We start from the raw sequence: 24,225 nt of genomic DNA, 5'->3' as shown, positions 1-24,225 counted from the left end.
GGAGCCTATATAAAAAAAAATCCAAAAATCGGGACTGTCCCTATAAAATTGGGACATCTGGTCACCCTAGTTGGGGCCTGCATGAGCCGCACTTTACAGTAAAAGAGCTGCATGTGGCCTGCATAGGCCCAGCACACATAATGAGTGAATATTCTAGCAATGTATTGTTGTACAAAGAAAGTGACACAGTTAACTATGAGCTGGGTTCATTGCTGCAGTCTAGTAAAAGCTGGTCACGTCACTGCATTTACACATCTAACAATAGGCAAGAAAGAAGAGACAGAATTATTTTCTTCCTAAAATGGCATCATAGAGCTTTCCTGTTTTCTTGACTTGAATCTCTCTGAAACCAGCTGCAGCGAGGAGCTTGCTGTACTCGGTTGGCGTTCGTTCTTTTCCTTCAGCCTGAACCAACATGATCAGAGAGAAGAGCTGGGCTTCTAAAGGCCCAGTTTTGTCTTCATTCAAAAGTGTTTCAACCAGCAGCACTCCACCCCCTGGTGGGATAAAGAGATTTAAAAACAAACACGTTAATTTGTCAGAGAAAGACTCTAAAGCTTATTTTCCAACTGCATTTTTAGGTATTTCCATAACCTTAGAGACCTCCTTTATATTGAAAGAAAAATCATGTTATATTGCTACAGTAGTTAATGAAGCAGCAAGAGGGATTCTATGCATCAATAAGCTATTATTTCCTGTACTTCAAAATAGAGAGTGAAGGCGAACCTAGTAGCTGTGATTGAAACATTTATTTACTCCAGCAGAAATGAACCAGAGGTGTGGTTGCTCGGCATCTCTAAAAATCAAGTCCCATGGGCCAGAGTTTTAAAATAATTTAGGCACCTAAAAATGCACATTGGCAATTTTCAAAATTTGAATGGGTGCCTATCAACATCATTAGGCACCTGAATAACTTTATAAATATGGCCTTGCATGTCTAAAGTGTATGCCAATCCCAGAGGCCAACTTTGGATGGACGTATTCATGGAGGCTTTGTCAGATGTCATAATCTTTAATTAAAAAAGATTAATCTTTAATTCTTGGAGACTCCAGGACAATTCTGGAAACTCGGCAACATTACTGGAAGCAAATTTTCAAGTTGGCAATTCTTACTCATGGGGTCTGGATCCAAACCACTAATGTAAAAGGAGAAAGGTTTGCAGTGTATTTTTCTTTATTTAGTCTTTCATTCAAATAATCCTTTAAAAAAATCAGAGGGTAGCCGTGTTAGTCTGGATCTGTAAAAGCAGCAAAGAATCCTGTGGCACCTTATAGACTAACAGACGTTTTGGAGCATGAGCTTTCGTGGGTGAATACCCACTTCCTCAGATGCATGTAATGGAAATATCCAGGGACAGGTATATATATGTGTGCTAGCAAGCAAGCTAGAGATAACGAGGTCAGTTCAATCAGGGAGGATGAGGCCCTGTTCTAGCAGTTGAGGTGTGAAAACCAAGAGAGGAGAAACTGGTTCGGTAATTGGCAAGCCATTCACAGTCTTTGTTCAATCCTGAGCTGATGGTGTCAAATTTGCAGATGAACTGAAGCTCAGCAGTTTCTCTTTGAAGTCTGGTCCTGAAGTTTTTTTGCTGCAGGATGGCCACCTTAAGGTCTGCTATAGTGTGGCCAGGGAGGTTGAAGTGCTCTCCTAGAGGTTTGTGTATATTGCCATTCCTAATGTCTGATTTGTGTCCATTTATCCTTTTCCGTAGAGACTGTCCAGTTTGGCCGATGTACATAGCAGAGGCACTTGCATACCATGCAAGGCACTGCATTTAGCCGTATGGAATGGAAATCCATCAATCTCGTGAAGAAACTTGCACAAATACAGACAGATATCATCTTCCTTTCCAAATGCAAACGGATGGACATCATACCAAATGGACTAAAGGTAAAAAATCCACTGCTATCTACATACTACACAGTCCACAGTGAGAGATTATGTCATACTCTATCAAAAAAACTGAGGAACCACCTGATCAGCATCCTATACAGCAAACAGGAAAACATCAAAAAAGAGCTCTCCAACCTGGAGACTCTCATTAATAACCAAACTTCTATACAAACGGACTTCACTAGAATAAGACAGGAGATCTACATTACTCACTTCACCTCTCTTCAAAGGAAAAAGGACTGTAAGCTGTCTAAACTCCTACCTGCCACATGAGGCCACAACAGTGGTACCCCTAACCCACCCAGCAATATCGTCAATCTATCCAACTACACACTCAGCCCAGAAGAAAAGTCTGTCATATCTCGGGGACTCTCTTTCTGCCCTGCCACCCCCACCAACATGATACAGTTTTGTGGCGATCTGGAAGCCTACTTTCGCCGTCTCCGACTCAAAGAATACTTCCAGGACAACACTGAACAGTGCAGTGATACACGGGTGCCCTCCCACCAACAGCACAAGAAAAAGAACTCCACATGGACTCCTCCTGAGGGTCGAAATGACAGCCTGGACCTATACATTGAATGCTTCCGCCGGCGTGCACAGGCAGAAATCGTGGAACAACAACATCGCTTGCCTCACAACCTAAGTCGTGCAGAACGCAATGCCATCCACAGCCTCAGAAACAACCCTGACATTATCATCAAAGAGGCTGATAAAGGAGGTGCCGTTGTCATCATGAACAGGTCTGACTATCAAAAGGAGGCAGCCAGACAACTCTCCAATACCAAATTCTACAGGCCACTTCCCTCAGACCCCACTGAGGAATACACTAAGAAACTACAGCATCTACTCAGGACACTCCCTACACTAACACCAGAAGAAATCAACATACCCCTAGAGCCCCGACCAGGGTTATTCTATCTACTACCCAAGATCCACAAACCCGGAAATCCTGGACGCCCCATCATCTCGGGCATTGGCACTCTCACTGAAGGACTGTCTGGATATATGGACTCTCTACTCAGACCCTATGCCACCAGCACGCCCAGCTATCTCTGCGACACCACTGATTTCCTGAGGAAACTACAATAAATTGGTGACCTCCCAGAAAACACCATCCTAGCCACCATGGATGTAGAGGCTCTCTACACAAACATCCCACACACAGATGGAATACAAGCTGTCAGGAACACTATCCCTGATGATGCCACAGCACAACTGGCTGCTGAGCTCTGTGCCTTTATACTTACCCACAACTATTTCAAATTTGATGACAATATATATTTCCAGATCAGTGGCACTGCTATGGGCACCCGCATGGCCCCACAATATGCCAATATCTTCATGGCCGACCTGGAACAACGCTTCCTCAGCTCTCGTCCACTCACACCCCTTCTCTATCTACGCTACATTGATGACATCTTCATCATCTGGACCCATGGGAAGGAGACTCTGGAAAAATTCCACCATGATTTCAACAGCTTCCACCCCACCATCAGCCTCAGCCTGGACCAATCTACACGGGAGGTCCACTTTCTTGACACCACGGTGCAAATAAGTGATGGTCACATTAACACCACCCTATATCGAAAACCCACCGACCGCTATGCCTACCTTCATGCCTCCAGCTTCCATCCCGGGCACATCACACGATCTATTGTCTACAGCCAAGCATCTGCTCTAACCCCTCAGACAGAGACCAACACCTACAAAATCTCCACCAAGCATTCTCAAAACTACAATACCCACACAAGGAAATAAGGAAACAGATCAACAGAGCCAGACGTGTACCCAGAAGCCTCCTACTGCAAGACAAACCCAAGAGAGAAACCAACAGGACTCCACTGGCCATCACATACAGCCCCCAGCTAAAACCCCTCCAACGCATCATCAAGGATCTACAACCCATCCTGGACAATGATCCCACACTTTCACAGGCCTTGGGTGGCAGGCCAATCCTTGCCCACAGACAACCTGCCAACCTGAAACATATTCTCACCAGTAACTGCACACCACACCATAATAACTCTTGCTCAGGAACCAATCCATGCAACAAACCTCGATGCCAACTCTGCCCACATATCTACACCAGCGACACCATCACAGGACCTAACCAGATCAGCCACACCATCACTGGTTCATTCACCTGCACATCCACCAATGTAATATACGCCATCATATGCCAGCAATGCCCCTCTGCTATGTACATCAGCCAAACTGGACAGTCTCTACGGAAAAGGATGAATGGACACAAATCAGACATTAGGAATGGCAATATACAAAAACCTCTAGGAGAGCACTTCAACCTCCCTGGCCACACTATAGCAGACCTTAAGGTGGCCATCCTGCAGCAAAAAAACTTCAGGACCAGACTTCAAAGAGAAACTGCTGAGCTTCAGTTCATCTGCAAATTTGACACCATCAGCTCAGGATTGAACAAAGACTGTTAATGGCTTGCCAGTTACAGAACCAGTTTCTCCTCTCTTGATTTTCACACCTCAACTGCTAGAACAGGGCCTCATCCTCCCTGATTGAACTGACCTCGTTATCTCTAGCTTGCTTGCTAGCACACATATATATATACCTGCCCCTGGATATTTCCATTACATGCATCTGAGGAAGTGGGTATTCACCCATGAAAGCTCATGCTCCAAAACATCTGTTAGTCTATAAGGTGCCACAGGATTCTTTGCTCCTTTAAAAAAATCCTATCCAAACCAAATGATGCATATATGTTTCTATTTTGCAAAGAGGAAAACATACCAGGCTTGCAGGCCTTGTAGATTTTTGTTAGTAGCTGCATACACTTGTCATCTGCCCAGTCATGCAGAATCCTAGCCAAAATGTACAGGTCAGCTTCTGGAATTGGATCTTTAAAAAAATCTCCTGTAACAAAAAGAAAAACAGTTCAAAAAACAGGCCTAAATAAGCAAACATTTTAAATCCGGTATTGCGAAAAGTACATGCTAGCTCCAGAACTTTTTGAAAGACTTGCTGGGAAGCTATACTCTTCTGACTTGTCATGCTGAGTATTCACAGCCCACATAGGGGGCAAAGCTTCCAGTATTGAATAATTGGTGATGTGCTCTTTATCCATCCACTTGTATGCCAATTTCATTTCTCACTTTCTTTCTTTCTTTCTCGCTGTTTCCTGTCTGCTTCATCCATATAAACTATCTGTCACACTTCTCTGTCTTTGATTTTAGGTCATCCCCCGTCCCCTCCACTTTTTCCCCTTCTTCACTGCTGGGACCCCTTTCTCTCTCTCCCCCCTCCTCTCTTGACTCCCACCCTCCCAAATTGACCATTTATTTCTATTTAAATAGTAAAACTAGACGCCTAAAACCAACATACCCCTACACTGGTGTGATAGATGATGCTATATGATTGAGGATAACTATATTTATCATAGCTAGTATCATTATTATACAATTGCAACAAACTTTGTACAAAGGATGTCATGTAAGATAACAATGGAAAAGATACATGCTAACAAATCCTGTTTAAATCTATGTATCATCACTGTATGTGAAGTTATGATATTGGCTATGTATTTGTATCTCAAATGTGTTTGTTCTTGGAGTGACACCCACAAGGATGTTTACATCCAGTCTCGACAGCCCATTGTGGATGGACTATCCAAGTGTGGAAGGGCTATTAGAAAGAATCAGCTTTCCAGATAGCCTGTTCCTGAGGATGCCTCAGATAGCAAGGAGCTGTGATTCAGCAAAACATGTATGGACATGTGGTGGGGACATGTGACCTAAGAATCCATGTTGGCCAATAACTCTCCATGTACCTGTACGGTGGGCTTGGTTTTGGACAGCAAATTTCCAGGCACATGGCAGAGGGTATAAATTACAGCTGAGAAAACTCCATCTTGCCTCATTCCTGCTCCAAACTTCTCTGCGCTGTAGATTTATAACAAAAGCAGCATTCTAAGCTAGGGAGTGAGGACCTTCCAAGCTTTTGGAAGTTTGTCAGAGAGACTTCTGCAAATCAGCAGACTACATCAAAGCTGCAAACCTGATCTCAGGACTTAGCAATTTTTTTTGTAATATATATACATATCTTATACCTATTTTAGAACTCTCTTTATTTTTAATACATTCTTAGTTAGTTTACTAAACATTGACTGGCAGCTTGATTTTGGAAAATCTGAAATATTTATTGACCTGGGATCTGTGGCTAATCCTTTGAGATTGAGGAACCTTAATGTACAGGGAATTAGGTCACACTCAGTAACCTCTCACTGTACAAGATCTATTTGTCTGGATTGGGAGCTAGGGATTGGAATGCTTAAGGGGACTGCACGTTTTGGCTTCTTGTTAAGCAGTGTGGTATGAGAGGATCTCTTTTGTTACTGGATTGGTGAATCTAATTAAAGAGTAAACCACCTGGCAGTGGGTCACATGTCTATTGTAACATTACCCAACAGCATTTATCCCTTCAAATTTAACAAGGAGGTCTTTATGGACTTTTGTAACCAGTCACATTGCACTAATCTACACAACCTACTGTTTTCAACAATTTAGCCTGCTTTGGACTGCCCACAATTGTGCAGTGAAGTCACATCCTCCATCCCCCCAGGGTGACACCTGGAAGGGCTAGGAAGGCCACTTCATGGAGGTTTTTAGTTTGTTTGTTTGTCTGTTTATTTTTGTGTTTTTTCATTGCTATTTAATATGGATAATGTTCAAGGACTTGGAATATATTTGCATCCTTGACACCTAATAGCTCAGCTTCTTCAGATGAATAAACAAGTTCAAATGATGCACATTGCTCATGAGATTCTGTTATCATGAAACATGGTCCTTTCAGCACATTTTTCTTTGCATATGAGCACACACAAGACAAACCAAGTTTACCTTCATGGAAAGTGATCCTACGTTCTTCTGGGGGTACAAAACGCTCCTTCGCCACTTGCACTACTTTAGGTAGGTCATAAATTGTGACTGTAGACTTTGGGTACAACGAAATACATTCCTGGGCCAAACCACCTGCACATCCTTATAGTGAAAGTGAAATACAGGGTAAATGCTCAAATATAACAATATTGGTCATTTTTATAATATCTTCCATCTAAAAAAACTTAGACTGCAATAAACTCAGATTCATGCCGCCCGCCTTGTGAGGTAGATTGATGTTAGTATCCACTTTTACAGAAGGAGACACTGAAGTACAAAATACATAAGTGATTTGTTCGTGGTCTCTCAGCCTATCTCTCCGGAATAAGACCTAGTTCTCTGTTTCCCAATGATCTAATCACTGGACCATAAAGGGTATTGCTTTAAAACAATGTAGTATGATGCAACTACAGCTGAATGGAAATTTTCAAAGGAAGAGTGTTTTGTTTCAAAGAAATGGCCATTCTGAATATGAAATTTTTGTGCAAAATTTCAATTTTCATGAAAATTTTATGACTTTATTTTTTAATTAAAAAATATAACTAGATGTATTTTTCACTGAAAGCCTGTATTTTGTTAAAGAGGAAATGGTGATCACCATTTCAGTGTTTTCCATCAAATATGAGAATTTAAACAGATAAAATTGGGTCTGTTTTGAATACTGGCAAATAGAAACCTCAAATTTTTTTGTGAATATATTCTGAAATTTTTTCCACCAGCATTAGATTAAACTAAAAGCCAAAGTACAAGTGACTTACTACAACAGATAGTCTCCCCTTAGCTACAATTGACGGACCATTCCTCTGTTTTAAAGCTCTCATCTTCAGTCATTAGGAAGGCATGTAGCATAATAATAATACTTAGCCTCTTATATAGTGCTATTAAACTAGATGATCACGATGGTCCCCACTGGCCTTAAAGTCTATGAGTCTATAGTGCTATTAATCTATAAATATCAAAGCACTTTAAGAAGGAGGCACATTTTATTATCTCCATTGTACAGATGGGACAACAGAGGCCCACAGAGGGGAAATGACTTGCCTATGGTCATCCAGCAGGCCAGGGGCAGAAAGATGGTATAGAACACAAGTCTCCTGTGTCCCAGCAAGGTCACAATCAGCACAGTCACTGCAGCAATGTATTAGAACTGTAGGCACCCTTCCTGTTGTGTATTTGGTTGTCATGGTTTTTGTTCCTATGGCAACTGAGTTAGATTATTAGGGGATAGCCCAGCCAGCTTCGGCCGGTTAGGCGAACTCTGTGTCTGTAAATAAATGATAGTTTTGTTAGCTGTCTGCTGTCTGATCTCAAGTGATTTCTTCCTAAACCGGCTGCCCCCAAGGATATAACAAGTGGCGATGATAGATGGGATTCCGGTGCTGCTCCAGTAACAGAAGGAAGTAGAAGTCAAGGTAAAGAACAAACAAACAAAAAAACTGCTTGTTTGCACTGACCGTGAAAGTGAAACTAAAAATCATGGCTACTCTGACCAGGCCACTGGAACCTTTTGATGAGAATATAGTGCAATGGCATGTGTATACAGAGCATTTTGAGCTTTTTGTTATTGCAAATCACATTACAGAAAAGAAGAAGGTGCCAATATTCTTAAGTGTTGTAGGGGCTAAAACCTACTCCCTGCTACGCAGCTTACTACACCCTTGTAAACCTGAGACTAAATCTTACAGTGACATTGTGGAAATCCTGGGGTCCCATTTTTCCCCAGAGCCACTGGTAATTGCTGAAAGATATTGGTTCCACAAAAGAGACCAAAAAGAAGATGAAACAGTTGCACAATTTGTAGCAATTTTAAGAAAGCTAGCAGAACACTGTGAATTTAAGGAGATGTTAAATGATGCCCTGCATGATAGGTTAGTGTGTGGCCTCTACAGTGAAGCTATACAGAAGAGCCTACTGACAGAGGCTCAGCTTACATTACAGAAGGCTGTTGATATTGCTGTCTCCATGGAACTGGCTACAAGGGAGGCGCAATACATCAGTGCATCCCCTAGAGTGCAAAAAGTGTCACAAGAACCTACCCACAAAACTGTGCAGAGTCAGGAATGTTACCGCTGTGATAAGCCAGGTCACCAGGCATCAGAATGCTGGTGTAAGGACCTGGTGTGTCAACACTGTGGCAAAAAGGGACACATTGAATGTGCCTGTAAACAAAAGAAAAAGAGGCCTGTGGTCTGACCGACAAAAAGAGGAACCCTGCATACCCTAAAGCAGACCTAGGATGATCAAGGTGACACCTCGTCGCAAGAGGAAGTGCCACTGCATGTTTTGTCCTTGGCAGTGGGCTCACATGAATACTGGGTAACCCCATTGTTGGATGGCAAACCTATACGCATGGAACTGGACACTGGTGCAGCCGTCTCGCTGGTCTCCGAGACTGTGTATAAAGAAAAGCTACAGCATCTTCCGCTTAAGGCAACAAAAACTGTTCTGAAGACGTATATGGGAGAAGCTGTGCCCATGTTGGGCACTATTGATGTTAAGGTAGAGCTCAATGGACAGGCTGCTAAATTGCCACTGTTTGTGGTGAGAGCTAACTACCCAGCCTTAATGGCTAGGTCTTGGCTTGGGAAGATTCAGCTGAACTGAGCAGAAGTGCACCAGATGGCTAAAGAAGAAACCAGTCTAACCCCTGTACTAAGGAAACATGCTGCTGTTTTTGGAGAGGATTTGAGGAGTATGAAGGGAATCACTGTGACATTGAACATTAAACCTGACAGTTCACCAAAATATCTGAAAGCCCGAACTGTGCCATATGCTATTAGGCCAAAAGTTGAAGCAGACCTGGAGCGCCTGGTCACCAATGGAGTACTAATACCAGTTACCCATAACCCATGGGCCACTCCTATCGTTCCAATAGTGAAGAAAGATGGCTCTCTTTGGATCTGCGGTGATTTTAAAGTCACTGTCAACCCAGCGTTGTGCGCAGAGCAATACCCACTTCCCCACAACGATGACCTCTTCGCAGGCCTGGCTGGGGGACAAAAGTTCAGTAAGATTGATCTGAGTCAAGCATATTTACAGATGCACATCGATGAAAAGTCCCAAGAGCTATTGACTATTGTGACTCCTAAGGGGCTTTATCGATACTGTCGCCTACCCTTCGGAATAACGTCTGCTCCCGCCCTGTTCCAAGGGCTATGGACCAGATCTTGTGTGGCTTGTCAGGAGTTCAGTGCTATCTGGATGATATCCTGGTCACTGGAAGGAAAGAAGAGGATCACTTAAAGAATTTAGAGGCTACCCTACAAAGACTGGAAGAGCATGGCCTACGAGTTCGCAAAGACAAGTGTGAATTCTTCAAGCCCTCTGTTGAATATTTGGGACACATAATTGATTCTGCAGGTCTTCATAAGGCCCCTGCAAAAGTTAAAGCTATTGTGGAGGCTCCCCCACCTCGAAATGTAAGCCAGCTGTGCTCGTTTCTAGGACTAATGAACTATTATGGAAAGTTCATCTCACAGTTAGCCACACTGCTAAAACCACTTCATGAGCTCCTTGGGCAGAACAAGGCCTGGAAGTGGACTGAAGCCTGTGATGTTGCATTTAACAAAGCTAAGGATGCATTGCTAAATTCTGAAATTCTAACGCATTTTGATCCATCCTTACCCCTACAATTGGCCTGCGATGCCTCCCCTTATGGAGTTGGAGCAGTCGTATCACACATTATGCCTTCGAGAGAAGAGAGACCTATTGCTTTTGCTTCATGCACTCTAAGCAAAGCAGAAACTAACTATGCCCAAATCGAACGTGAGACATTAGGAATTGTTTTTGGAATTTGGAAGTTTCATCAGTACCTGTTTGGGTGGAAGTTTACTCTTCTCACAGACCATCAACCTCAGACGTCAATTTTTGGACCCTACACAGGCATTCCCCCATTAGCTGGTAGTTGTATACACCGTTGGGCATTGTGACTTTCAGCATACACATATGAAATCAAATATCGGAAATTCACTCTGCATGGCAATGCAGATGGCCTCTCAAGGTTGCCTTTGCCGGTCAAACATCAAGATAGTGCCCAAAAGGAAATCTACTTTGAACTGGTAGAGAATACACCCATCACTGCTACTCAGATAAAGAAGGCAACTCGCATTGACCCAGTATTGTCCCAAGTTATGGACCTGGTGTTGCATGGAAAATCTTGACAAACCTCACCCGACCTTGTTACCTACATGTCCAGGAGGACTGAGTTATCTGTCCAATCTGGTTGTTTGTTGTGGGGGAGACGTGTCATTATTCCACCACCACTGAGATCACAGATGTTAGAACAGCTACAGTCCGGTCACTGTGGAATAGTGCACATGAAGGAAATTGCACGAAGCTATTTTTGGTGGCCTGGATTGGACAGTGCTATTGAAGAGAAGGCAAAAGCTTGTATGTCATGTCAGGGTGTGAGGAATGCACCCCACTGGGCACCCCTAAACCCATGGGACGGGTGTGAAAACCCGTGGCAATGTATTCACATTGACTTCGCTGGCCCCCTTGAAGGAAGCATGTTCTTGGTGACAGTAGATGCCCATTCTAAATGGCCAGAAGTCTCTATAATGCAGTCCACTATTGCAGAGAGTACTATCCAAAAACTATGGGGACTCTTTAGTTGTTTTGGTCTGCCAGAACAACTTGTGAGCGACAACTGACCGCAGTTCGTCTCTCAGGAGTTTCAAAATTTTATGAAGGCAAATGGGTACACCACATCACGTCAGCACCATATCATCCATCCACCAATGGATTAGCTGAAAGATTTGTTCAGACAATGAAACATGCTTTGAAATCAGCAAGGGGACAACACTCCATTCAAAAGCGTCTGGATACCTTCTTACTTTCCTACAGAAACACACCTCATGCTACGACCCAGGCATCCCCAGCCTTTCTAATGATGGGACGACAACTGCGCACTTGCTTTGATCTGCTGAAACCTTCTGAACCCTGACAAATTGTGCAACATCAGCAGCAATATCAAGTCATCAGATGGGCACACAGAGCAAAAGACCGAACCTTTAGCCAGGGACAGCCAGTTTTGGCTCAGAATTATACTTCCGGAGCTAAATGGGTCCCTGCCACGATCATCACTCAAACAGGACCCGTTTCCTACACAGTCCGGACTGCAGAGAATCTTACCTGGTGGCGACATGTAGATCAGCTGTTGCCAGGTCATGCCAGTCCTCAGGACACATCTGCAGTTGAGTGGTCTGACTCACCTCTTCTGGTGAGACACTGAATCACGAATCACCTGTTCCTGACTGTTCTCCTTCATTACTGCCTTAGGCTGAGATACCCCTTTGCCCAGCACGAGCTAATACCACCTCCTCACCTGTTCGTGCTGCGGACCCTGAGCCCATGGTACTTTCGGATGCAACAACACCAGAAGTTCGCCATAATCCACCTAGAGATAGAAGGCCTCCTCATCGGCTGGATCTTTAGCTAGGGCAAACCCATGGTTATGGGGCAAAATAATCCCCAGGGTTTAGCCTGGAATGGAGGCAGTCCAACCTCCTTCTCTAGTCTAGTGTGTGTTTTATTTAGGGGAGGTGTTCTTATTTGGGGGGGAAGAATATGTTGTGTATTTGGTTGTCATGGGTTTTGTTCCTATGGCAACTAAGTTAGATTATTAGGGGATAGCCCAGCCAGCTTTGGCCGGTTAGGCGAGCTCTGTGTCTGTAAATAAATGGTAGTTTTGTTAGCTGTCTGATGTCTGGCCTCAAGTGATTTCTTCCTAAACCGGCTGCCCCCAAGGATATAACACTTCCCTACAAGCTGGATTTCCAAAGCCCTTACCTCCTCCCATTAGGTTTACACCAAAGCCAGGTCTTGGTATATAGAAAATGCCACACTGAGCCATGAGCAAAATAACTGAATTGTTAAAAATATGAAAGATTCACATCCAGTATTCACCATTCAAAACATTACCATACAGTTAATGTTCAGGATGGGGTTTGCTTGTATTGTAAAAACAAGCCCTAGAGGGGGAAAGAAACTGGTGAGGAGCATGAGCTGAGTTAGTTTACATTAAAAGTGGTGAGGAGTGTGAGTTAAGTTAGTTTACATTAAAAGGACAGCAAATGTCAAGGTTATTTTTCCCATGACATTTAAATTCATGTTTAAATTCAGTGAACTGAAAACTGATCTGGTTTCTCTGCTTCAGCTGCTTTTGCTCGATCCCACAAATACATGGGCTTGTTCCTGCAGAGCTAGTCCTTTGCATAAGGCTGCGGGCAGTGAGCATTCAACAATGGCCTGCTCCAAAGATCAGTGGAGTCAAGGGGACAATTCCCATCAACTATTTTAGGGTTTAGATTCAGACCAAAAAAGGGCACCGAAAGATTTTCTATATAAGGACTTTGCAAACAGAAAGAAGGATGGGAGGGAAGCAAGTGGTCCAACTTTTGAGCCTACAAAATTGTAAAGTGGCTCTTCAATATTATTCTATACAATTCTATACAAACAGTCACCAAGAACACTTTTAAATCCCTTATAATAAAAACACTGATTCCAGTCTGAGAAGCACAGAAGAAATCTCAAGACAACCAGTACATTTGTCTTGGAGAGAAGGCAGGAGAGGGGGAAAGGGACTTTAAGTTGACAGGTGGGGCATGGGACAATCTGGAAAGATTCCATGGCCATGAATACATTAAGCTTCAGGATAACTTACTTACTTCCAGCTTGCCTGCCCTACCTTGCCAGTAACCCATATGGCGAACAGTTTTCTGGGATCCCCCAGCTCCCTGGCTCCTCAGCAGCTCCTGCGGTGGGGTTGCCACAGAGTAGAGCTCCCTCCAAGAAGCATCTTTCATTTGGGAAACTTTGAAATATTCCCTCATCGGGAACACTTTGGTGTTTCCAAAATGAAGTGTTGCAGAATTTCTCTTCTGCACAAATGTTTGAGATTTTGGCTTTTCATCCCAATTTCGGATACAGTTTATTTCTAAAACTTTGAAACTTTTGCACTGTGAGATTCATTTTCCCAGCGAGATCTACTTAAAATGAAATAGTTTGAGGGCAGAACAGAGCATGCTTATGGACACTGATTCACTCAGGTGCTTAAGCACAGGCCCATCCTTAAATACATGATAATTCCAGTTGAGGCTGAATCAGGGCCCTGAGCATGGAAATAACCCAACAAATGTAGTCAAGAAAACCTTGAAATAATAAAACATAACATTGAAAACATCATCATCATCATCATATGTAGCAGATTTTAATATATCTCTTGGCTCATGAAAAACACAGAAGTGATTGTGGTGTATTGTGATTGCAGAATTTTGACATCCAAACTGTAGGGCTATAGTTGCTGCCATACATTGGCAGAAGCTGTTCTAATGCTATGCACAGCTCCTGTGGAAAATTGTCATCAATATTAGTCAGAAAATCATTGGTAAGGCTGTTGCAAAGAAGAATACGACACAGCTGAGGCACACTGAATGCCTTTAGAGGTTGAGAAGTGAAAATGGCCAGAACAGATTAGCCAGACTTCATTTCTGCTTTCTGTGTTTTAGAAACATGGAGGAGCAAAACAGCGGGGGAGAAGCAGAAATGGAAATTGCTATAAATCCTGTCAGGATTGAAATACAGAGACAACGGTAAAGCTGTTTGGGGGTAAGACGGATGTAGGCAATTCATCAACCTAAAGTCACTGAATGAAGTAAAGAGTAGCCTGGAGGCTGTTCTGGTAGAATTTCTTAAGCAATGGCAGAAGAAAAACCTACCAAATCAATGAGAAGGAAAATAAGCAGCTACTTAGATCTATCGGTTTCTTTAGACTCAGGAAAACATTCTGCTTTTTAATGCTTTTATCATTTTCAAATGTTTATATAACTTTGCCTCAAAATGTAAAATGTTTCCCTTATGATAGATCTTGGCCATGTAGTCTGTCCTGTTTTTCCATTGCTCACGCAGGTTGTAGAACAAGTGCAGAATTTATCCAGAGCTTACCAAAGAAGACAGTTCAAAGTTCTGATGACACTTACCTCCCAGATCATAAATGACAGTGAAAGGTGAAAGATCAAATGCAGCAATCACATCTCTGCCACATATACTCCAAAATGCATTTAAACTATACATGAATTGGATCATCTCTTTTTCTGATCTAGTGATTTGAAAGAATATTGTTTGTAGTGCAAGTAAATTATGACACATTCATTGATTGCTAGCATCATATAACTTTTGTTCTTTCAGCTAAAATACTATATTAAACCCTATTTTTCTGCCAGCATGCACAATCGTCTATTTTGATTGCTATCAAAATAAACTTAAATTAGCAGATATTCAAAATATTAAGAATAAATCCACCTTGTTTCATATCCTACATTTTAATAAGACTTACTGTAAATTACACTTATTATCTAGCAGTGATATGATGCTAAGCCTAAGGGTCTCCAGCTGTTTTTCATTTAACAGAATTTTCCATTATATCAACATTCTACATAGCAAATTGTTCATGATAGGTTGCTAGTAAGAACTTGATGCTTAGATACCAAGATGATGAGCATCTTAGACATACCAGAGTCTCAACACTGGATGTCATTGAAATGACGGGGTTTCCATGTGAATAGGACTAATCACCATATTTCACAGTCAAAGCGGTAATACAAAATAGAAGAGTCATCCACATAAAAGAAAAGCATAAAATTCCCGACACTAAACTATTACCTGTAGAAAGCCCCAAAGATGTCTTCTGATGACATACCAAATGCTCGCTCATACTGGTTTTTCCCATCTCTTAAAAAAAAAATGGAGTATTTGTGCTTTAACATTTTACTGCATTGGTGACAATTTTGGCTTGTTAAGGTATCCATTTTATTCTACTTATTAAGGTATAAGTGTTACCCTTTGTGTTATTGCTTTGATCAGTGATTCTGAAATGTGGCCACCAACCACTTTTCGTGCAGCCATGGGGCTGCCTGAAGCAGATACTTCAGCCTCGGGGTGGCAGGGCTTCATGGGCCCCAGCGTTTCAGGAATCACGACACAGGGACCCCTGGGACAGCCAAGCTCCCAACCCACATCCATGGGAAAGTGAAGCCCCCAGGGCAGCAGCAGCCAGATTCCCATCCCCCATCTGGGGGCAGTGGGGTGCCCCGGGGCAGCCAGGCTTCCGGCCCCTGGCCCTCGGGCTATCTGACTCCAGTCTCCATTCCTGAGACAGAGGGGCTCTCAGGGCAGCAGGGCTTCGGGAGCTTAATGCTTTGGCAAGGGGGGCAGAAGGACCTTTTGGGGCAGCCTAGGTCCTGGCCCCCATCTATGGGGGAAGCAGACCCCCCCAAGGATAGCGAGGGCAGCTGGGCTCTAGTCCCAGGGCATCTGAGATACCAGTCCAGGCCTCTCAGTGGGACTTCAGGCCCCTGGAGGCCATGGAGCTCCTAGCCCACAGGACGACATGGCCACCATCATGAGTTGGGTGCATCCTGAGGCCCCAAATAAAACCGGGGGGAGGAGAACCCCTGGCTTGATCATTCTGAAAGCTGTCTGTGCCACACCAAAAGATTCAGAAAGAAAATCAGTCCCTACTTTGTTATTATTTTATGTTCATTATTGGACACCACTAAGAGGAAGGCAATACAACTGCTATTTGATGTACCAGAGACAGGGCTCAGATCCTCAGATGCTGTAAATTGACACAACTCCATAAAGAGCTGTGCTGACTTGTACAGGTTGAGATTCTGGCCCAATATACATTGACTTACTTCCTCACTTTCTTCTGTCTTTGGCAACACAACCAATTAGGATCCCTGCAAGCATCCCTCAGTCACTATTCATCACCATTTGCCTGACCGAGAGCTTCCCTCCACAGAAACTATTATCATGATTAAATGTTCCCCTTGGGACACACCAAATAAGCATAGTATAGAAGTCTGTTTCCTGAATCTGCAGTGAATTCATCCACTGAAGCACTAGCAAATATAAGCTTGTGTAGTAATAGTTCAACATGCTTCCCAAACAATTACCAGTTAGTGTTACCCAGGAGTTGTGTGGGTTACATATGTCTTTATTTTCTCCTGTTTTCCCAAAGACAAACCTCTTCCAGAGCAGGTTCACAAATGTAGCAACGTGCTTTATTGCAATGTGTGTTTGTACTAACAACATAAGATTTCATCTCCTTACCTCACAGCATCTGTCAGGTACTGCCAGCAAAAATAGACGGTTTTGGAGTAGTACATCAAACGATGATACTGAGACTTGAGACTTGATTTTGCAAGATAGAGGTTGGAAAGCTCTGTGTTCCTGTAAAAGGCTAAACGGAATAAAGGGAAAGGTAAGTTAACATTTACAAACTTGTCATTGTGCAAAGCCTGTTTTACAGCATAATCTGTGTAACAAGAACAAGCTGTAGGAATGCAACCAAAGAAACAAGGAAACTGCAGGAGATTCCCCACTCTAGATAGACCAGAGATGAGGGAGGGTCCAGGCACTCATGCATAGCATACCATATCTACCCATCAGATGCTGTAAGAACTGGAGTGAAGGATTCCAGGATGTAAAAAGCACTCCCCATCACCATCAGCACTTCTTTATGAAAGTGTATAAGCCATACGCCTGTGGTGACATCTCTTTCTACTATGCTTTTTAGTGTATGTGCTCAGAAGTATCTTGTTTCAGCAATAACACCTAACATACCAGTCTATTTTCACCTGATGAGGAAACCAATAGGGAGAATTAAGTCCCCAGGACATAATACCATCCTTTATCCCTAACTTGAAAAGCTCAGATACTTCTGAGGCCATCTACTGCTACTGAATTTCAATATTCTCACTGGCTGATTACACTGGTCTACAATTTTTGAGAAGTCGTCTGCTTCAGAGACAAAATGTGCTATTTATTATGTATATTGATGTGCTGAATTCAAATATGACAATTAAAACAACTGACTGGCTACTGTTTCTAAGATATTTAAGTTTTTACATTTTATGTCTATGTATATTGTGTAGATAGTAGAGTTTTAATCATAAATTGTAAGCCTATGTCTTTTCATGTGTTTATGGTTGCTTTACTTGATAATATTTCACCTGTCCTGTTTATGTAACACTTTAAAAATCAGCAAAAGGGTTATATAAATAAAATTTATTATGAAACAAAAGGCAAAAAACTATTATGTACATAGTTTAGTCCTATTCAATGTCTACTTGGCGCTTCTTGGCTTGTCTCTTGTATTAATTCAATGGAGCATCTCTTGTCACTGTCCAGCAATAGTCTGCAAGCACTGATTGGCTCCATTTGCCCTGACAGCCTGCCAGGAGATTCCACTGCCGTAGTCTGGAGCCCAACAGCTCTGCCTTACTCTTGGGTAGTTCCAAATCCCTGACAAGGTCATTCAGTTCACCTTGTGTTAGGAGGTGTGGTTCAGAGGAGGAGGATGGGAGAAAATGTAGATCCTGTGACATTGATGTTTCAGGACCAGAAGTTTCATCCTCTTCCTCTTCCTCGTCTGACTCAAGTCAGAATGATTCTGGTGCATCAGGAACCGGCAGTCCTTCTCCGTGGGGTACTGGGCGTATAGCTGATGGAATGTTTGGATAATGCACAGTCCACTTTTTCTTCTTTGACACACCTTTCCCAACTGGAGGCACCATGCAGAAGTAACATTGCTGGGATGATCTGTTGGCTCTCTCCAAATCATTGGCACTGCAAAAGACATAGATTTCCTTTTCCTATTCAACCACTGGCGAAGATTTGTTGCACAAGTGTTGCAGCATATGTATGGGGCCCACCTCTTGTCCTGATCTCCAATTTTGCAGCCAAAAGAAAGGTGATAGGCTTTCTTAACCATAGTGGTTATACTGCACTTTTGTGATGCAAAAGTCGCTTCACCACAAACATAGCAGAAATTATCTGCACTGTTCACACAAGTACGAGGCATCTCTGCTCACTTTGGCTAAACAGAAATGTGTCCCTTTGCAAAATCAAACACTGACAAATAAGGGAGCACGACACTATATGATTTCTAGAGCTGATATAGGGCAATTTGTTCAGCAGAGTGATGTAAGCTTCGTTATGATTGCATCATCCATGACTTCTAGGAATAACATGATGCAATTCATATCGTGTATGACGCAATACCAGCTTCAGATTGCATCATTCATTGTTTTGCCTAAAAAGCAAGTACTGTCCAAACCCAGTCATAGATTCATTCATAGATCCAGTCAAAGATGTATTTTAGTCATTTCTGGTTTAAATTGAGATCCCTTCCCTTTATAACTCACTTATCCTCCGCCATTCCCGAGTCAAGGGTCGTATATACTGACCCAATAGCATATATTGAAAACTAAAGCCAATCAACAATTTTAAGCATCATTTTCGTTCTCAGTGACCCAGAATTAGTAAAGTTGGACTACATTTATTTCAGAAGCATTTTGGCTGTAGAGCAGTGTTATGGGAGTCATCTGACAGATGCAAAGTTTTGGGCTCTTACTATGCTTAATATATGTCTTTCATGGACAGATATATGGGCTGGTATAGAATGTGTTCTCTCTCTTACAGCACAGGCAAATGCCCACTGAACTCAATGAGAAACAGGTTAGGCTTTAAATCTATTCTTCAGCTGTGTGTGATGGGAAGACTAGGGTCTGGGCAGTTCCAGGAGAGTCTCTGCCTGTGTTCTACACCCAGGCAGCTGCCAAGGAAGTGAAAAGTTCCTCTAAAGCATCCATCTGAACTTCTAATAGCAGGGTGGATACTGCCTCATTTGTGCTCCTGCAGCTGGCCTAATTGCCATGGAAAGGGTGTAGGTGGCTTCAGAAGAGGCCACAGAATTCTAAGAGCTTGTCTACATGGTGAAATGGACTGGAATACCTGTTTGGTAAAAACTCCCCAGGTTGACTGCCTAGTTTAATCTACTTTAGAAGTGAATCAAGTTAAACTGGAACAAGCCAACTCTTATTATACTGTGGAATGGCTATAGCACTTTACATTCCCCCTTCCTTATTCCAGAATAACTTCTCAATATAGATGTGGCCTAAGAGAAGAGAAGGTATGCGTAAAGAGGCCACTCTTCTTGGATGTGGAGTACTTGTTGCACCTTAGAGACTAACAAATTTATTTAAGCATAAGTTTTCGTGGGCTAAAACCCACTTCATCGGATGCCTGTGGTGGAAAATACAGTAGGAAGATATATGTACACAGAGGATGTGAAAAAATGAGTGTTGCCATACTAACTAAAACAAGTGTAATCAGTTAAGGTGGGCTATTATCAGCAGGAGGAAAAACACTTTTGTAGTGATAATCAGGATGGTCCATTTCCAACAGTTGACAAGAAGGTGTGAGTAACAGTAGGGGGAAAATTAACATGGGGAAATAGTTTTTACTTTGTATAATGACCCATCCACTCCCAGTCTTTTTTCAAGCCTAATTTAATGGTGTCAAGTTTGCAAATTAATTCCAATTCTGCAGTTTCTCGTTGGAGTCTGTTTTTGAAACTTCAAACACTGCTTGATTCCCATGGAAAGACTGATGAAAGGGTCTCCTGCGAGCTTGATAGCTGGGAGGGTGTGTACATGTGTGTGATCTAGGAGGAGCAATCTGAGCGGTTGCAAGTAAGCACAACAATTGTGAAGAGGTTTGTATGCACGGTGCCTGGCATGAATGCTGAATACATTTGTCATTCACTAATTTAAATTGATCATTTGGAACTGCAGTTTTTTGAAATTATCCAAAGAAAATGTTACAAGGTATTTATTGTTCGAAAACATTTGTATGCATCCTGTGTTTAATACAAATAATTTAAAAAAAAATGTTCTTGTTTGTTTAAAGCATGCTACTGCTGCTTCTGTCAGCAAAATATGTGAGTGGAATTTACAGAAAGATCTACCGATGTTTGCTGCATGTGGAATACAACAGATTAGGAAGAGTAGATGTATCTGGTACAGTCTTTTCCTGCTCTCTGGGGGCTTTTTTCCTCATTTCTGCCTGCTAAATCGTGTACTGAGAGCACAATTCAGACTGAAAGCAGAGAATACACAGCAAAGAAGTTTCTTTGTATACATAAGATTTTCATTCAGGCAGGGTCGGCTCTAGCAATTTCGCCTCCCCAAGCACGGCGGCACGCGATGGCGGGCACTCTGCCATTCGCCAGTCTTGCGGCTCTGGTGGACCTCCCGCAGGCTTCCCTGTGGGGGGTCCGCTGGTCCCGCGGCTCCGGTGGACCTCCTGTAGGCGTGCTGGCAACCAGCAGAGCGCCCCTCGTGACATGCTGCCCCAAGCACATGCTTGGCACACTGTGGCCTGGAGCCGGCCCTGCATTCAGGGTTACTTTGTCTGAACACATCTCTTTCTAAGCTATCTGTAAATATTTCTAATGTACACTTCACACTGCACAGGTCCAGACCAGTGCCGCCCAGAGGGTTCAGGGGATCTGGGGTCTTCGGTGGCAGGGGTCCCCTGCTTCAGCGGTAATTCAGCAGCAGGGGGTCCTTCTGCTCCGGGACCCACCTACCGAAGAGCCCCGAAGACCCATGGCGGGAACCCCACCTCCGAATTGCCGCCAAAGATCAGGCCCTTTGGCAGCGAGTCCCAGAGTGGAAGGATCCCCCGCCACCGAACTGCCACCAAAGACCTGGAGCGGAAGACGCTCCACGGGCCTGGGCCCCACAAGAGTTTTCTGGGGGCCCCGGAGCGAGTGAAGGACCCCGCTCCAGGGGCCCTGAAAAACTTTTGGGGCCCCTGTGGGGTCCGGGGCCTGGGGCAAATTGCCCCACTTGCCCCCCCCCCGGCGGCCCTGGTCCAGACAGACAGTGTAAACAGGCATAGTTCTGTCAATTGCAATGGAGTTCCACCAATTTATAGCAGCTGAAGATCTGACCTCTTGTCTTTCGCTCAGGAAATCTGAAAGTGCACTTTATGTAATAAAGATAATTAATATAAAGATATAAAGACAATTGGCCAAGTTAGTGGGAGAGCTTAAAGAAGTCTAAATTAGTGTAACTAATACCGTCTTCTGACCTCCAGACTATATATTCATTACACATCTTACAACATTCTCTTAGATTCCCTTACAGTTGCTTAGACTCAAATTCCCTTACACATGGGTAATTACTGTTGCTTTTGAATTCGGTCCAGTGAGTTAAAGAGGTTCTTAGGAGAGGTAGAAAAGTGACTTTGCGTCTGTTTTACTCTCTTACTCCTACTCAAGTTCAGTTTTTGTAAATCTGCTGCTTTGAGATTTCTCAAATTGCACTGTATCTCTTCCCTCATTCTGGCAGTTTTGCTTTTAATATTATAACTCAGTCTCGCACACACAATTTAATAAGGCCTTAAAACCAACAGTGATTTAATTGTTAGTCTTCTCCCTTCTTGACTACGTTACCGCCTTCACTTTTCATTTCGACTTCCAGAAGCTTTAATCCCACACAGGCATCAAGTAACCGTTCCATTCCACTGACGCTGGTGCCCAAATGTTCAGCAATGGCATCTGAAGACAGGGACCCTTCTGACTCCAGCAATAGATCAAACACTCCCAATTCACAAGCGGTAAACATAATCTGAAAGCAAATGAGGGTGGGGCAGTGGAATAAGAGAAAGTGCAGATGCCCTCTGATGAGTTTTAATGTAATTTCCAAGAATTATTTGCAATCTTACCTTTGAGACTAAAAACCCATTGTTGTATTGAAATAAGATCCGAGGATAGTCACAGTCTTGTGTGGAGCTCATTTTCCTTCAGCGCTCTGTGAGAGATCCTCTTGCCTTTCTTGATCAAATAAGCTTCGGTTCTACTAGATACAGATCACACTGGGTAGTTCACTTAATCTGATTGGTCAGGAGTGTCCCTAGCCCCTTTTCCAGGGGAGTTGGGGCTGAGGTGTGTTGTTCTGTCCCATCTAGTGGCACAGAGACCACTTAGAGGGAGAGAGGAAATCAGTCTGCTCTACAGCCTTAGCTAACAGGCAGTTGGCTTTTGGCTCATGCAGTAGGGGCTCATGCACTAAACTCTAGAGGCCCCAGGTTCGAGCCCATCTGCCAAAGACTGGATTCTGTCAGCATTACATTGGGACAGTGCCAAATTATTATTATGAATTACTGTGATTGATATGAATGTGGTGAGCATGAGTTAGGTATGGCTTGGTATGTCTGAATTTGCTAGAGGATTCTGGGAGCAGGGTTTTCTTGGCATCAGATAGCTGATACTGAAATTTACTGAGAGTCCTGAAATTGGTTAATCAGAGGCTCTATCCGTGTGTGTGTGTTTCAACTTGAAACTTTGGTCATATCAGCTATTGGACAGGTCACAAACCTAAAGAAAACACAAAAGACACGCAATCAGTGAGCTTGGTTCATAATGAGTTGGATCAAAATGACCCTTTTGGATGGCACCATACTAATAGCTCAAATGAGTGATTGATGACAGTAACCATCAAATAATCTTTGGTCTCTGTCTGTTTTGCAGTCCTTTCTAAAATATAATTAGAAATACCAGTAATGAAACACCCACAGTGCATATTTCTGGGACATGACTCCTCTGAGAGCAAGAGGCATAAGTACTAAAAATATCACATGTACAGTGTTAGTTGGTTAGTTAGTTAGTTCCCCAATTAACATCTGAAGAGGTCAATGATGCTATAAGACAGAAAGCCTTGAGGTAGCCAAAACCCTGCTTCAGGGGACATCTGACAAGACCAAGTACTTGAGAAGGAAAGAGAAGAGAAGAAAAAAAGCCTCCATCCAGGTTGTAGCTATACCTGCTTTTTTTGCTAATTAGGATACTGACCCAAAAGGGAGTTACAGAAGGGTTGCAGGATTATTGTAGGGGCAGGTCATGGTATTGCCACCCTTACTTCTGCACTGCCTTCAGAGCTGGGTGGCCAGAGAGTGGCAGATGTTGGCTGGGTACCCAGCTCTGAAGGTGGCACCCAGCAGCAGCACAGAAGTAAAGGTGGCAATACTATAATATGCCATTCTTACTTCTGCACTGTTGACTTCAGAGCTGGGTGGCTAGAGAGTGGCAGCTGCTGACTGAGGGCCCAGATCTGCAGGCAGCAGTGAAGAAGTAAGGGTGGCAATACCATGTCATGCTGCAACACGCCACCCCCCTTCCCCAATAACCTTGCAACCTTCCTCCACACAAGCAGTGTTCCAATTTTTGACATCCATTTGCAGAATGAATTTTGTCATGTGCACCAATATGGAGGTGATGAGTGACACATAATGGAGGTGAGGATTGTGGCTGGGGGTGCGATCTCTGGGGTGGGGCTGGAGATGAGGGGCTTGGGGTGCAGGAGGGGGCTCAGGGCTGGAGCAGAGGGTTGGGTGTAGGAGGTGAGGGCTCCGGCTAGGGGTGAAGGCTCTGGGGTGGGGCTCTGGATGAAGGGTTTGGAGTGCAGGAGGGGGCTCAGGGCTGGGGCAGAGGGTTGGGGTACAAGGCAGGTGCAGTTGGACCCACATCTGCTTTCCCTGAAGTCTCTCTCTTGACTAAACCCAGGCTGCCCT

At 43.4% G+C, this 24,225-nt stretch overlaps 1 protein-coding gene across 1 annotated transcript; it reads right to left on the bottom strand.

Moving 5' to 3' along the window:
• Positions 1-22,629, bottom strand: LOC115655912 (acetylserotonin O-methyltransferase-like). Its single transcript, XM_030571945.1, has 8 exons — positions 22,381-22,629; positions 22,109-22,283; positions 16,915-17,044; positions 15,463-15,531; positions 14,781-14,899; positions 6,763-6,903; positions 4,658-4,780; positions 1-497 (listed from the first exon to the last, which is right to left on the bottom strand). The coding sequence occupies exons 1-8, from the start codon at positions 22,450-22,452 to the stop codon at positions 286-288; spliced, it is 1,041 nt and encodes a 346-aa protein (XP_030427805.1). The 5' UTR covers positions 22,453-22,629; the 3' UTR covers positions 1-285.
• Between the last annotated feature and the right edge of the window lie 1,596 nt (positions 22,630-24,225).

Source organism: Gopherus evgoodei, chromosome 1, assembly GCF_007399415.2.
Source record: "Gopherus evgoodei ecotype Sinaloan lineage chromosome 1, rGopEvg1_v1.p, whole genome shotgun sequence".
Lineage (NCBI taxonomy): Eukaryota > Metazoa > Chordata > Testudines > Testudinidae > Gopherus > Gopherus evgoodei.
Note: the sequence above shows the minus strand (reverse complement) of the source record. Positions and strands in the feature narration are given on the sequence as shown.

Excerpts from the sequence above, each read along its gene's own strand:
- LOC115655912 (XM_030571945.1), bottom strand. The coding sequence starts at position 22,452 with ATGAGCTCCACACAAGACTGTGACTATCCTCGGATCTTATTTCAATAC. Across the intron at positions 22,284-22,380 it reads ATGGGTTTTTAGTCTCAAAG|ATTATGTTTACCGCTTGTGA; the intron begins GTAAGATTGCAA and ends ATTTGCTTTCAG. Across the intron at positions 15,532-16,914 it reads TACCTGACAGATGCTGTGAG|AGATGGGAAAAACCAGTATG; the intron begins GTAAGGAGATGA and ends TTTTTTTTTAAG.